Here is a 13,129-nt window from a genome sequence, read left to right as displayed (position 1 = left end):
CTCACCCCACCCCGTCCCCCAGCAAAAAATATAAAACAAACCAGGTCATAATTGTTTACATTTGATTCTGTAATCATCCCTTGGTATTATGGACTGACGCAGTGTGTGTGTGTGAATCCATATATGCTAGGCCAAGGGCCACAAAGGGGTGGAAAGCCTTAAAACGTGCTACAGATAAGATGTGCCTTCTGTCTGGCAGTGAGATGAAAGTCTGATTAATGAAACCCGCATGCTGTACCTGCATGTTTCCTGCACCTGGACTGGGGAGGTCCTCATCTGGTTTTATCTTGGAACGCTTGTTGTGCATTGGATCCCCGGTGCTGCTCACTGCAGATTCACTTGTGGGTTTATTCTGCTGCAGGTGTTGTTCCCCAAAAAGACAAAATTAGACTGTGATAAATACACAGAGCTCCAAACAGAAATATGCAGCATCCGCTAAGCGACTTTATTTGGAGATGCTCCATTGTTAATTATATTGGCTATACCATTATAATATATTCAATTACATAGCATTAACTTGCAGAATTGCTGCATCATTCAAACTTGTAATGGAGCGGGGAAAAATATAAGTGAATACACTCTGTGTAATTCATTATTATAAACCATTGTTGCTTTTGTCAGGATGGGGAAGGGTAATAAGGAGTCAATATTCCACACATTTAGGACTTCAAAAGGTGATTACCATTTTGAAATGTGAGATCACTGTGCATTAGCTGCAATCAACATGAGAAGAATGAAAGTTTACTAACAAGAAGGGCTTTATATTTTATTTTACATTTGTAGATAGAATCTCAACATTTTTCTGAGAATTATAGTGGTGGAATAAGGAGAAGATCTGAGAGCTAATACAAAACCATAGGCCAAAAAATCTTGGGAGAAACTCCTGGCTCCACTGTAGTCAATAGCAAAACTTCCACTGATATTTGTGGGGCCAGGATTTCACCTCTTGTATCTCAGGCTGTTGTCAGGGCCGGCCTTAGGGAAAATGGCCCCTGGTCCCCACTGCATCCCTCCCATTGCCACAAGCTCCCTTCCGCAGCCTCATATCCTAGGCCTTCCCTGCCCCTTGACCACAGCGCCTCCCTGACCACGGTGCCCTGGGAAGTTGCTCATGTTGCCCACCCGTAAGGCTGGCCCTGGCTGTTCTGAATACTAGGACCTGCAAGTGGATCTGCTGGGTGCATCTCTGAACCTGCCTGGAGCCCCATTAAAACCAACGGGGGCGCTGCAAGGATTTGTCCAGGTAGATCCACTTGCAGGATTTAGCTTCAAGTTTTGCAGCACCCAGGTCAATAAGGAACCAATCCTAGGCCATGCTAAAAACAAATAATGATTAATAACAATAACAACATAAACCATAATGAATCCAAAACATCAGCCTGATTCACTACTGCACTACTCCAGTTATGTGTCAGTTCAACTACAATGATGAATCCAGGTCCAGTGAATCAAACTCTGCATTAATCAGCAAAAACCTTAAGTAATCAGTGGAGTTTCTCTGGATTTACATTGTGCAGCAGAGTAGAATGTCACCCTCCATCTGTATAGTCATTATATTTAGCCTGATTTGGGAATGAGCAGTTCCTATCTTTAAAATGCTGTGGCTCCTACATGCTTTCCCTCCTCCCCCATTCCCCACCTGGATTAAGTTGTCTGGTTCAGGAGAGACAGTTGGGAACGAGGAGTCACTGAAATATTTATGAGGGACAGAAAGCATTCTACCAATCAGAAATCACAGATACACTCCTCTGATTAATAATAAAGGATTGCAAATGCCATCGCAGCAAGAAAGTTGTTATCCAAGGTTCTCAGTGACTGTAGTGATTAATTGCTAACATGACAATGTGATTTGTTTTATTTTTTACATTAACACGGTTCAAAGGTTTCTTTTGTTTGCTCTCACCTGCGTGGACTCGGAAGGACCAGAGCTGACCTGGACAGGGTTCAGGACACTAGGGATGCCTGGGATAGGTCTCTGGGTAGGAAAAGTTGGGGCAGGATGGATGAGTGGAGGGCTGTGTCCAAAGGCCGAACCTAGGGTTTGCTGACGACTTATAATTTGCTGATGCATTTGCTGGAGGGATACCGGTGTGGGAGGGTAAGTGAAACTCAGAGCAGGACTGAAACAAAAAAAGAGATGAGGACCATTGTTGTGTTGAGTTGTACAGGTAGTTTACATTTCCAGCTATTAAAGTAGCATAGGCAAAAAGCTATCCCTTTCCCTCTCTTTCTGTTCTTCCTCCCACACCCCCAACAAATTACAAACATTGCTACTAAATCCAAAGCTGGGTTAAATTGATTACTGAGAGCAAAAACAATATTATAGCAAAATATAATGTTTCTACCTTTCCATTAAAAAGACTCTCATTTACCAACAATACACAGAAAGTGCCTGAAATAAAATTCAGGAAATCTGAAATAAGAGGCAAGCAGTTCAATAACAGCTATTTATTACAATAACAAACTTTATATAAAGAAAAAGAATGGGCGATTACATGTTTTCTAGTACTTTTATTGATAAGTGGTGCTGTATGTTCTCGTATATGAAGCAATTCCTTTAGTCTTGGCTCATGCTATGCTCGTTCATATGTCTCCAGATCTTATTACAAGAGGAGAGAAAATCAATTGGTTAAATGTGTTTTGAACAACATGCTTGTCATATCACTCATTTGTTTGTAAAGATGGAAAGCTCAGTTCATCCAGAATGTCACCTAAAGAATTTCCATCAGTGCCGTTTGGTTACAGAAACTGATGGATTAACCTTTCCCCTCTGAAATTGGTGATCAATGTGTTTCAATGTAGAAATATTCCAATGGGAAAGCACGTCTCCCTCTTCTAGTTAAACAACACTAAATGTCTATTAAAGCCCATTATGCATGCTAATACCTGTCATCACTTCATTACCCCGCTGTATTTCCCAGACTACAGTGAGTTCTGAGGAAATTACACTGCAGTCTAAAGACCTCTCTACTAGTAGGTAGTGCCAAATCATTTTTTGGTGCCATGCTTTAGAAATGAATTGTTTGGAGCTAAATCCTCTGACAAGGCCATGGGATATTCTTGCAAGCATTTGCCAATAGTTTACAATCACACTGGCCAAACAAAACAAAACAAAACACGACAAAAAAGCGTATTCACAAAAAATGTATTTTTAATTTTTTTTCTTTCTCTTAAAAAGAATCAATTAAAAGAGCCTGGCAAATTAAAAACATTTGGGCACGTGTGTGTGTAAAAAAAAATAACTTGCAAGAATCAAGGTTTCTTGTAATGTCAAAGGTGGATTTAATGCAAATTTAAAGTCTGGAGTCTTAATTACTGTTACTGTTAAGCACATTAACTGAAAACATTGAGATAAAAATAATTCAAATCATTTCAACCATTTTCAGTAATAATTCTACAGATGGTCTGTGTTCATTAATCTGACTATACATTTTGTCTGTTTGACTACAATCCATAAAGAGACGGCTTCAATGTGATTACATTACTATTATTCCTGGTGAGAACTCTGCATTACAATAGTTTGCCCATTTAGGACAGAATATCATTAAGAATACCCTGGGAGAATTTTACCAGTCTTTGAGGAACTCTCTTTTCATTTTGCATTGTATTCTTTTAATAAAGGGAGGCAGGAACGTAGTGAAAACAGTAATTGTTCACAGCAAGAGTTAGGGAGAAATCAGTAATAATATTCAGTTATTGCAGCCCTATAGTCCCTGCCAGTGGTCCTGTAAGCAACCATGAATGATTACAGCACGACTTAGCTAAGGTAGCCACTATGGATGATTGATAGGACATTAATCAAAAGATGCATATCAGGCTCAGAATTTGTTCACAAGCTTTCTTCTAATAGCTGATTTCATGTTCACTGAGCTCTATGCCAGTTTGTTCAATTTATTCTTCAGTGTACAAGCCATTCATCAAAGAACATGATGATTTAACACCCCTTTTCCCTTTTAGTGAACACACATTACTAAGTGTAACTACACTGTTCTGTTCATTAAAAATAACATACAATTACAATGTCACACACCAGTCTGAAACAGCAGTTGTGTATCCCTACTATGCATTTATGTTTCTATAGATACTACAGATTAATCAGGTGGAGGTCCAAAGTCACACCTAGCCCAAAAACTAGGTGGTACAGTACCAAGGATGCTACCCAGTTCTTCTGGGTCAACAAATGCAATACTCAAATAATTTGAATTAAGTGCTTGGTATTTTATTGCTTGTGTGTTCTGGGAATAAATAATAATATTTACTTAATATGTACGGACACAAATGGCTTGATCCTCTTCTCACCTGCACCAGTTTAAATAAAAATTAACTTCAATGGGAGCTGCAGGTGCTCAGCACACTTGGATATCCAGCCACTTAGGTGTTTAAATATAAAATTAGGAACCTAACTTTAGGCACCCAGGTTTGAAAACTTCGGTCACTATACGTTAGGTTCTACATGCTAAAAAAAAGTATTCTTAGTTTTAATCCACAAGATATTAATGGCTGAAATCTGTTCTCAAAAACTTATATGTTGCTGCCTTTGACACATGGTCACCTCTGACCTAGAGTGAAATTTCGCCCTAAAAGAAATGGTGCATAAAAGATCTCTTACAATCAGTTCTTTTGGAAGAGCTTGCAATCCAAACAGGGATTCCCTTGATGAGGTAGTATGGCTGTTGTGATATCAGTACCTTCAGACACTGTCAGTAGAATGTCAAGGTTGGACCTTTGGATCTGGATCTTTGTGGGATAGTAAAGAAACTGCAAGACCACCACTAGCGAGCTCTACTTGCACTCAGTGCTCCTGAGCAACTTGTTCACTTATACTTATTGGCGCTCAGTGAATAACATTTGTAATATTCTCTACTTAATCCCTCCAAAGAGAGGATCACACACCTAAGTAGGACCTTCTTTTAGCCAACCATTACCAGGTTCCACTCCCCATTTCACATAAATGAAAACAACACAAACATTGTATCTAACTTCCAACTTTAAGATGCCTTTTAAACTAATGGTCACTGCTTCAAATCTGGAAAGATTCCCAATGGTTTGTTGCATGCAGTCAGACAGTGCTACTACATTTTATATTAGTGTTCCCCAATATAAAAATATTAAAAATAATACCACCTAGCTCTTATATAGCACTTTTCATCAGTGGATCTCATTATGGAAATGGGCGCTTTAAAAAGGAAACAGTAGATGTGTTGTATACTTTTTTCTCCCAAGTACAATTCAAAGATGGCCCTAGCTGCCACCCACCAGTAAGATGAATGAAAATGATAAACCCTAGCCTACAGATGTTCTCTTTCTTCGCATCTGCTTTGACTAACCCACACAAATTATCAAGGAGAAGGCTTTATTCCTACATCCATGTAACTGTAAAATATCCAGCATGAATAATGCAAATGACTTACAATGGCCACCATGTTGTCCCATAAGGCCCCCTGTATTCACCCCACTTTCTTCAAATAGAGGGCATGACTTGTTGACTTAACTCTTTCACAGCAATATACCTAAACTTGGCATTTCAAAGTTGTTTGCCAGATTGCAAGTTGGACAGCCAACTAGCAGAATGGCAGACAAAACAGACTCTTTTCCCATCTTCGTAGCAAGTGGTGTTCATTGGAAGGTAGCAATAGCATAAGAAGCTCTAAAAAAAAAAAAAAAAAAAAACCTCAGCAGGGGAGTGAGGCTAGAAAGAGGAAGAATCCTTGTCTCTGTATTTTCTCCCTTTTATTCAGGACCCTACTGCAAGAACTGAGAATAAGATATCATGATTTTCATGTGCTGCCTGACAACACATATTCCACCCAGTGGCAGAAGAACACAAAGATGGGCCCCAGTGCAGGTTTTTATTGTGGACTTTCTCCCTGAAATTTGAATTATACACATCAAACATGGTGATTCAACTGTTCAGGACTTCATAACATTTCATTCTCAAAATGTTAAACTGTTTCACATAAGCTATGAGACTATAAAACACTAAAGTTTTCTACTCACATATTTGCCCCCCTCCATAAGGGTCCAGCAGGAGAGTGGGGGTATCAGAGCTAAAATTCCAGACTCTCCAGCCACATATGAACAACTGGGGGGGAGGGATCGTAAGCCAAGACACCCCCCCCCCCCAAAACACACACATACAAACACACAGCCCCTGGGTAAGACTGTGTGTCTTACACAGTCTTCCCTGGGGGAGGCCAGGGGTTTGGTGAGGAAGGAGTTGGGAGTTCTGGGAAGGAACCGGGGGGCAGAAGGGTGTAGGGATTCAGTGTGAGGCTGGAGGAATGATATAAGGACAGAGGAGTCTGGGAGATGGGGCAGAAATCTGAAGTCCCCAAAAACAAAGAGCCCAGACAGACAGCCCATGAGGGGCAGAGGGTAAAGTGGGGGTCTGGGGGAAGCGGTTGGGGACAGAAGGGGTTGGGGATGCATGGCTGGCGTGAGAAAGCTGGAATCACACAGCTGTGGGGAAGGGTAAATCGGAGAGGAGCTGGAGGGAGCAGGACAGGAAGTATGGAAGATGTGGTGTCGCCAGGCTGTAGGGTGGGGATACATCAAGGGGTGGTACTTACGAGAGTACGTGATACCAACTACTCTCTTCTGGCTCCTATCCCACAGGGCTGGCTGGGCTCGGCTTCCCGCTCAGGGCATCACAACCTGGCTGGCTGGGCCAAATCTGTGGGAGTGGTGTTGCATGGAGTCACCCCCTGGGTACACAGGGTCACAATACCACTCAGATTTGGCCTGGCCAGCCCCCCATCATCAGGATGGAGGGGCAGCTGGGCCAAACCTGAGCAGCACTGCAACCATGTGCACCAAGTTGCAACACCCAGAGAGAAGAACTGAGCCCTTTTGTGCATTCTGGTAACCCTAGTTTGGGTCGTAATCCATGGGTTCAGAAACCCTGCTCTAAGCTGAGTGGACCCCTGTGCACCTGCACCAGCTATTTCTCTACCAGTGATTCCACTCCCTCAGTCTCCAAAATTCAGGCATCTCAGACTGAAACAACCAGTAGTTAATGAGGCAGCATAGGAAGAAAGGGTATCAATTAGTTAGTAGATCTCAGTGGAACTACTCAAAAATGGCAACCTCTGTAGAGCCATGAAGTTGACATCCTAACTGGCTCAGACTCCTGCCTCAGAACAATTCTCTCCAACTGTTTCTGAAGACCACTTTATAGACAAGATGACCTGGCTGGGCTCAAGGTCGCCTTTACATAAGATGCTGTCATCAGGAGGGTTTGGCTGATCTTTATGATTTAAAAAAGGGTGGGATGGAAGCAGAAAGGATGAGAGGGATCTTAGAGAACAGAGAGTAGCAGCTCTTTTGCCCTTTGAGAAATCACTTAGACTGCTGAACAATACAGTTGATGGTGAAGTCAAAAAAAATCTGGATACACAAAATTGCTAATGCTGAATGAGAATCTGGAATGGATTTCCTGAATCTTAATTAGCATGTCGCAAGTTTAACAAGTCCAGTAATCCAGCCTCTCATTGCTTTCTCTTATTGCAGGGGGATCAAGGCAAGGCTACTGACTTTGTTCCTGTTGTCCTTTCAAAACAACACCCTCCAAATCATCTGGTTCATCTCATCTGTCCCTACCAGGGGCCAAGACAAAATGTTTGCATGGTTGAAAGACCTCACACCAAGCTCATACTTTTTCATTATGGTGCTTTTGTTCTCAAGGAACTCTCTCAGTGAAGGCCGTGTGTAGCACGTTTTGATGCAGAAGCCCTTCACTCTCCTGCCTAAAAAAAAAATCACTCAATTACTAGAGTTGTCTTCCACCTCCCCTTTCATCACCCTATTCTTCCTGGTTGCTTAGTGTCTGCAATGTCTTCTTAAAGACTGCTGTGATTTTTCATAAGGTTTGTCCTCTCTCTGTTGTAATTCCACATCATGTAATATATTGTGTGTGTTTTTAAAGCATTCCCTTTGGTAATAATCCACAAGGCATTAAAGCAGTGGTCCCCAAACAGTGGGGCATGCCCCCCTAGGGGGTGCAGAGGCATGTTTGGGGGGCCATGCAGCAGGGCATGGGCCAGCCTCGACGGGAGATGGGAGGAGTGCCACCCAGCCATGCTCTGCCCCCAACACTGCTCCGGCCCCAGCCCAGCTCTGCCTCTAGGCACACCTTCTCTCTCATCCCCAGTTCAGCCCCCAGCTCCGCTTTCAGCCCAAGCTCCCCTGCTGAGCCAACTGTGCAGTAATGGAGGGGGGTTGCAGACAGATTCCATTACTGGTCGGGGGGGAGGGGATGGGACAGGAAAAGTTTGGGCACCACTGCACTGACTAAAAGTCCTGCTTGAGGTAATAACAACAGTACTTTACACTTACATAGCACTTTCCATGTTCAAAGCATTGTACAAATATTGACTACATCTAGCTGCATATAGGCCGGGAGCAACAGGGAACTTTTAAAAAACAAATCCCAAGAATATACTCCAGGGGCAAGCTTGTGGCTGGTCTATGGGGCTGTGCAAGAGAGAAGAGGGTGCAAAGAGCTCTCACTCCTGCTCAGTGGACAACCACAATCCCAGGTCCAGGTACTCCCTTACCTAAGGACCTAATACCAGCCATGTCACTATACACCCTAGTGTAGATGGGCAGTGATGGGGCCATGCCTTAGTCTTTCAGCCAGCAGACTGAAGGCAGCATGTAGAGGAGCTCACAGTCATTCAGAGACGTTGTAATCAAGGCCATGTACTTTCCCAGTGCCCTCTAAGACAATCTGGCTGTCTCAGATAGAATGACTCGGCGAGCTGTCTCCGGGGCAGAGTCCTTCTCATCCCCAATGACCCAGGCTGTGACTTAACCTTTTATATCTATGTTGATACTGTGTACTTTATTACACCTTGTGAATAGAAACCTTGTGAATAGAAACCAAGGCAAGAGTAGAATCTGATCAGATAGTGAAGAAGAAGCATGGATACCGCTCATGCAACAGGCCTCAATGAAGTTTTAGTAAATGTTAACTGACCCATTACCCCTATTAAATGGGGAATGCCTTTAATGGCTGGTTAAATTAGAGTACTTGGAAATTGAAGGTATTTTAGTGGATCCTGAACATTCAGCCACAACTTGTGCATTCAAATGCTGATATCACAGATTACCTACATAGAGTATACATGCTGTGATTTGGGTTCCCTATAGACCAGGGGTAGGCAACCTATGGCCTGTGTGCCAAAGGTGGCACATGAGCTGATTTTCAGTGGCACTCACACTGCCTGGGTCCTGGCCACCGGTCCGGGGGGCTCTGCATTTTAATTTAATTTTAAATGAAGCTTCTTAAACATTTTAAAAACCTTACTTACTTTACATACAACAATAGTTTAGTTATATATTATAGACTTATAGAAAGAGACCTTCTAAAAATGTTAAAATGTATGACTGGCACGCGAAACCTTAAATTAGAGTGAATAAACGAAGACTCGGCACACCACTTCTGAAAGGTTGCCGACCCCTGCTATAGACCAATGGTGGGCAACCTGTGGCCCATCAGGATAATCTGCTGGCGGGCCGCAAGACAGTATTTACATTGACTGTCTGCAGGCATGGCTGCCTGCATCTCCCAGTGGCTGCGGTTCGCTGTTCTTATCCATTGGGAGCTGCGGGAAGCAGCGCGGGTCACCAGGACGTGCTGCGGCCACTGGGAGTTGCGGGTGGCCATTCCTGCGGACGGTCAATGTGAACACTGTCTCACAGCCCGCCAGAGGATTACCCTGACAGGCCACAGGTTGCCCATCACTGCTATAGACCATGTGTGATGGGATTACACTGTATACACACACACACACATATATACATAGGCAATTGGTGTCTTTTAGTAAATGCTGTGTACCAACTTAAGTGAGAAAAAATCTAATGAAAATGATGGACACATTTTATATGAGTTAGCCCCACAGTGTTCTTTAAAACTGTTTTTAAAATTGCTGTGCATGGGTCGTGTTGGATTACTCCATGCTAACATTACCAATGTTACTGGGTATAATTCAATGTAACCTGACTCACTGCTGCACGGTGTATAAGAAATGTGTTGTTGCTATTTTATGACTGTTTAAAACAGGCAAAAAGGGACAGGACGGTTTGAAAATGAAAAGGATCGCAAAATCTGAGCCAGTATTTCCAGCTTTGAGACTGTTAAACATCTACCGCCAAAGAGCTAAGGTACCTGTTCTCCAAGACTGAACAAGTAGCTAAATACAGATTATACAGACAATAAGAAATAAAATAAAAATCTCACATGTGAAAAAAGAAGGCTCCTGTTACTATAGACCCTGCAGAGTGGTTGGGTCAGCCAATCCTTGCATGCATGCATCAAGGGAAAAGTTAAAAAATATGACTTAAGTCTGCAGAACATTTTAATCTTTTCACAGATTTAATCACTTTTAATTCTAAAATTTATCAATTGTGGCAGACCTAAAAGTATTGGTGTAAAAAAGTCTCCTAAAAGTAGTTATTTCTGAGAGCTAGAAATCCAAAATTATTCAAAACCAATGACTGTTTTCAAAAGTGACTAATGATTTTGGGTGCCTTGATTTTTAGGCAATCTTGGCGATAATAAATAGCATTCACATAAAAATGAATAAAGCACAGGTCTCTTTCTTCACAGTGCATGGTAAAGAAGAGAAAATATATACCACTGGATGCAGGGTTATTCCTATTTTGGTTGTAGAATTCATATTTAATATTTTTCTAAAATTCTGTGAGAGAGGGAAAAGAAAAGAAAGGAAAGGAAAAGATGAATGTCTGTACAGTAAAACCAAGGGGAAACTATGTAGAGTTTGTCTTTTTTCTATTGACCTTTTTTGGGGGGGTGGTTGTGGAAGGGTTAGAAAACACTGTAGTAACTGTACTTTAACTTGCAATGATATTTCAAATCTAATGAAAAAAAAAATCTCAGTGACATTTATTTTTCAATATTCTTTCTTTCTTTCTTTCCCCCTCTCTAAAGTTTCAAACACCCTGCACTGGAGGTAAAACAGGGCAATGAACTACATTGCAATTACATGAGCACATCAAATTTTAAGGAACTGACTTCAAGAAGAAGAAAAACAGACATTATAATCAAAACCAAACTTTGTGGCTACTTTGTGGCTGTCCTATTAACAAGGTTATCCAGTTTCTAGACACAGCTGTGGATTTTGCCACAAAACAGCTGTGACTCAAAGTTAGGAAAATTCTTTCCTTTTTTATATACGTTGTTTATGTACATATAGATAGACAGAGAGATATACTTATCGTTGGACCGCAATTTGACAAAGATCATGGTGTACACCCAAAACCTTCATAAAACAGACAGCTGGTTGACTTCTCCAAGGTCAGCCATCTCAGCAGGACTTATTTACATAAAAGCTTGCAGTACAGCCATAAGTCTATGCATATATATGTTCTGCTGAGCTTGCCAGTCGTGGGGAAGCTGGCTGCTTCTCTCTCTAAGCTCTACTCCTGTAGAATGCCTAAAGTTTGTACAGAACAGCTTCCATCCAGTAGTTTTAGTTATTTTAAAAATAATAAATTGCATAGCATTATGACTGGCAATATTATACCGTGGATGGGTGTGGTACTGATAAAACTACATATTTTGTCACACTATCTTCTACTGTTGCATAAAGACCCGAGGACAATGAAACTGAGGTAGGCAGGATTCAGTGAACTAACAAAGTAGAGCTGCCAGCATCTTGTGTGAAACCCTGGCTCCATTAGAGTCAACAGAAACTTTGCCATTAACTTCAGAGGAGCCAAGATTTCACCCCTCATTTTGAATCTGGATGTAGTCTTTTTACGCATTGTTAAGGGATCTTGATACAATTGCAACTGAATACTCTTCGTGCCTTAGGAATGAACTGAGGCAATGATTCAGAAAAGCATCCCTCTGACAGCACCGAAGCACATGCTTTAGTGCTGTTGTGAATAGGGATGGACTTAAGCATGTGCTTCAGTGCTTTCCTGAATCAGTGACCTAGTAATTCAGAAGATGCATCTACAGATGTGCAACTGGCTTAGCTAAATCTTAATAATTTAAAACTGGTGATCAATGTTTTTAACTTCTCAAATGCCTGTTTATGTTTGTTTTCCTAAAGCCAAGGAATGCACTGCAATTCCTTTTAGGGTTTATTGACCACAGGCTGATTTGGAATTAACCTTACCGAATGGTTTTTCATCCGCATAGATCTCTCTAGTTTGGGAAATCCAACTATGGCTTTTATTTATCTGAATCAACGATTAAACCATGTTTGTGTCTAATACAGATAACTTTTATAAGGTGTTTTTTTTTTTTTTGCTTTTTAAAGTTCAGTGTCAGATGTTTCTTTCTCTCAGCAACACCTCCTAAGGATTTCGTTGCGTTCTTCAAGGTCTCTAGACCAAATTAAATCATCAGCCATTACATTGTTCTGCTGGGTTCTGGGTAAAACCTCATTGAAGCTGGTATGCATAATAGTTGCCCTTCATTCAATATAAATGTAAAGATATGTCTACACTATGGAGACTATAGTCGTATAGCTACATCGTCACTGGCATAGCTCCATTGAGGTCAGTGGAAGTACACTGATTTACATAAGCTGACCAGGAGCGGTGCCAGGGTTTTTGCCACCCTAGGCGGCAGCGCTCCTCCTCTGAGCATTCGGCGGTGGGGGTCCTTCCGCTCCGCGTCTTCAGGGCACTTCGGCGGCGGGTCCCGGAGCGAGTGAAGGACCCGCCGCCGAATTTCCGCTGAGGACAGCAAAATGCCGCCCCCCAAATCCTGCCGCCCTAGGAAACCGCCTAGGGTCGCCTAGTGGAAGCGCCGGCCCTGAAGCTGACACTCTGGCTCTTCATAATTTGTTTCTCTTAATGTGGTATTCTTGTTCCAGGAATTTTATAGAATGTTCAACTAGGCTTTGTAAGACAGCAGAAAAATTTTCTAGTATTTTGTCTTAGTTCTCTACCTGTAGTTCAGTGACATTTATAGCAAACACCTTTTAAACTAAGTTCATGGCTAAGCAGCTTTTTAGTCCTAAAACAGGTGGCATACATCTATTAAATACATAGGAAATCTTATTTGATACTATATATACACATTTTAATAGTTATTTAATCTTAACACTGATATTTTATGTTCTGAATATGAAACAAGCTTTGTATTAGATTC

General features: G+C 41.7%; 1 protein-coding gene across 1 annotated transcript in view; it reads right to left on the bottom strand.

Annotated features, from left to right (window-relative positions):
- GLI3 (GLI family zinc finger 3) overlaps positions 1 to 13,129 on the bottom strand; it is a 236,148-nt gene that overhangs the window by 42,304 nt on the left and 180,715 nt on the right. Inside the window, exons 7-8 of the mRNA XM_065398399.1 lie at positions 1,904 to 2,120; positions 239 to 355 (exon numbers count right to left, since the gene is read on the bottom strand). Coding sequence (XP_065254471.1) covers positions 239 to 355; positions 1,904 to 2,120 — 334 coding nt within the window. The remainder of the gene's footprint in view (positions 1 to 238; positions 356 to 1,903; positions 2,121 to 13,129) is intronic.

This window comes from Emys orbicularis, chromosome 2 (assembly GCF_028017835.1).
Source record: "Emys orbicularis isolate rEmyOrb1 chromosome 2, rEmyOrb1.hap1, whole genome shotgun sequence".
NCBI classification, from domain to species: domain Eukaryota; kingdom Metazoa; phylum Chordata; order Testudines; family Emydidae; genus Emys; species Emys orbicularis.
This window is presented reverse-complemented; position numbering and strand designations above follow the sequence as displayed.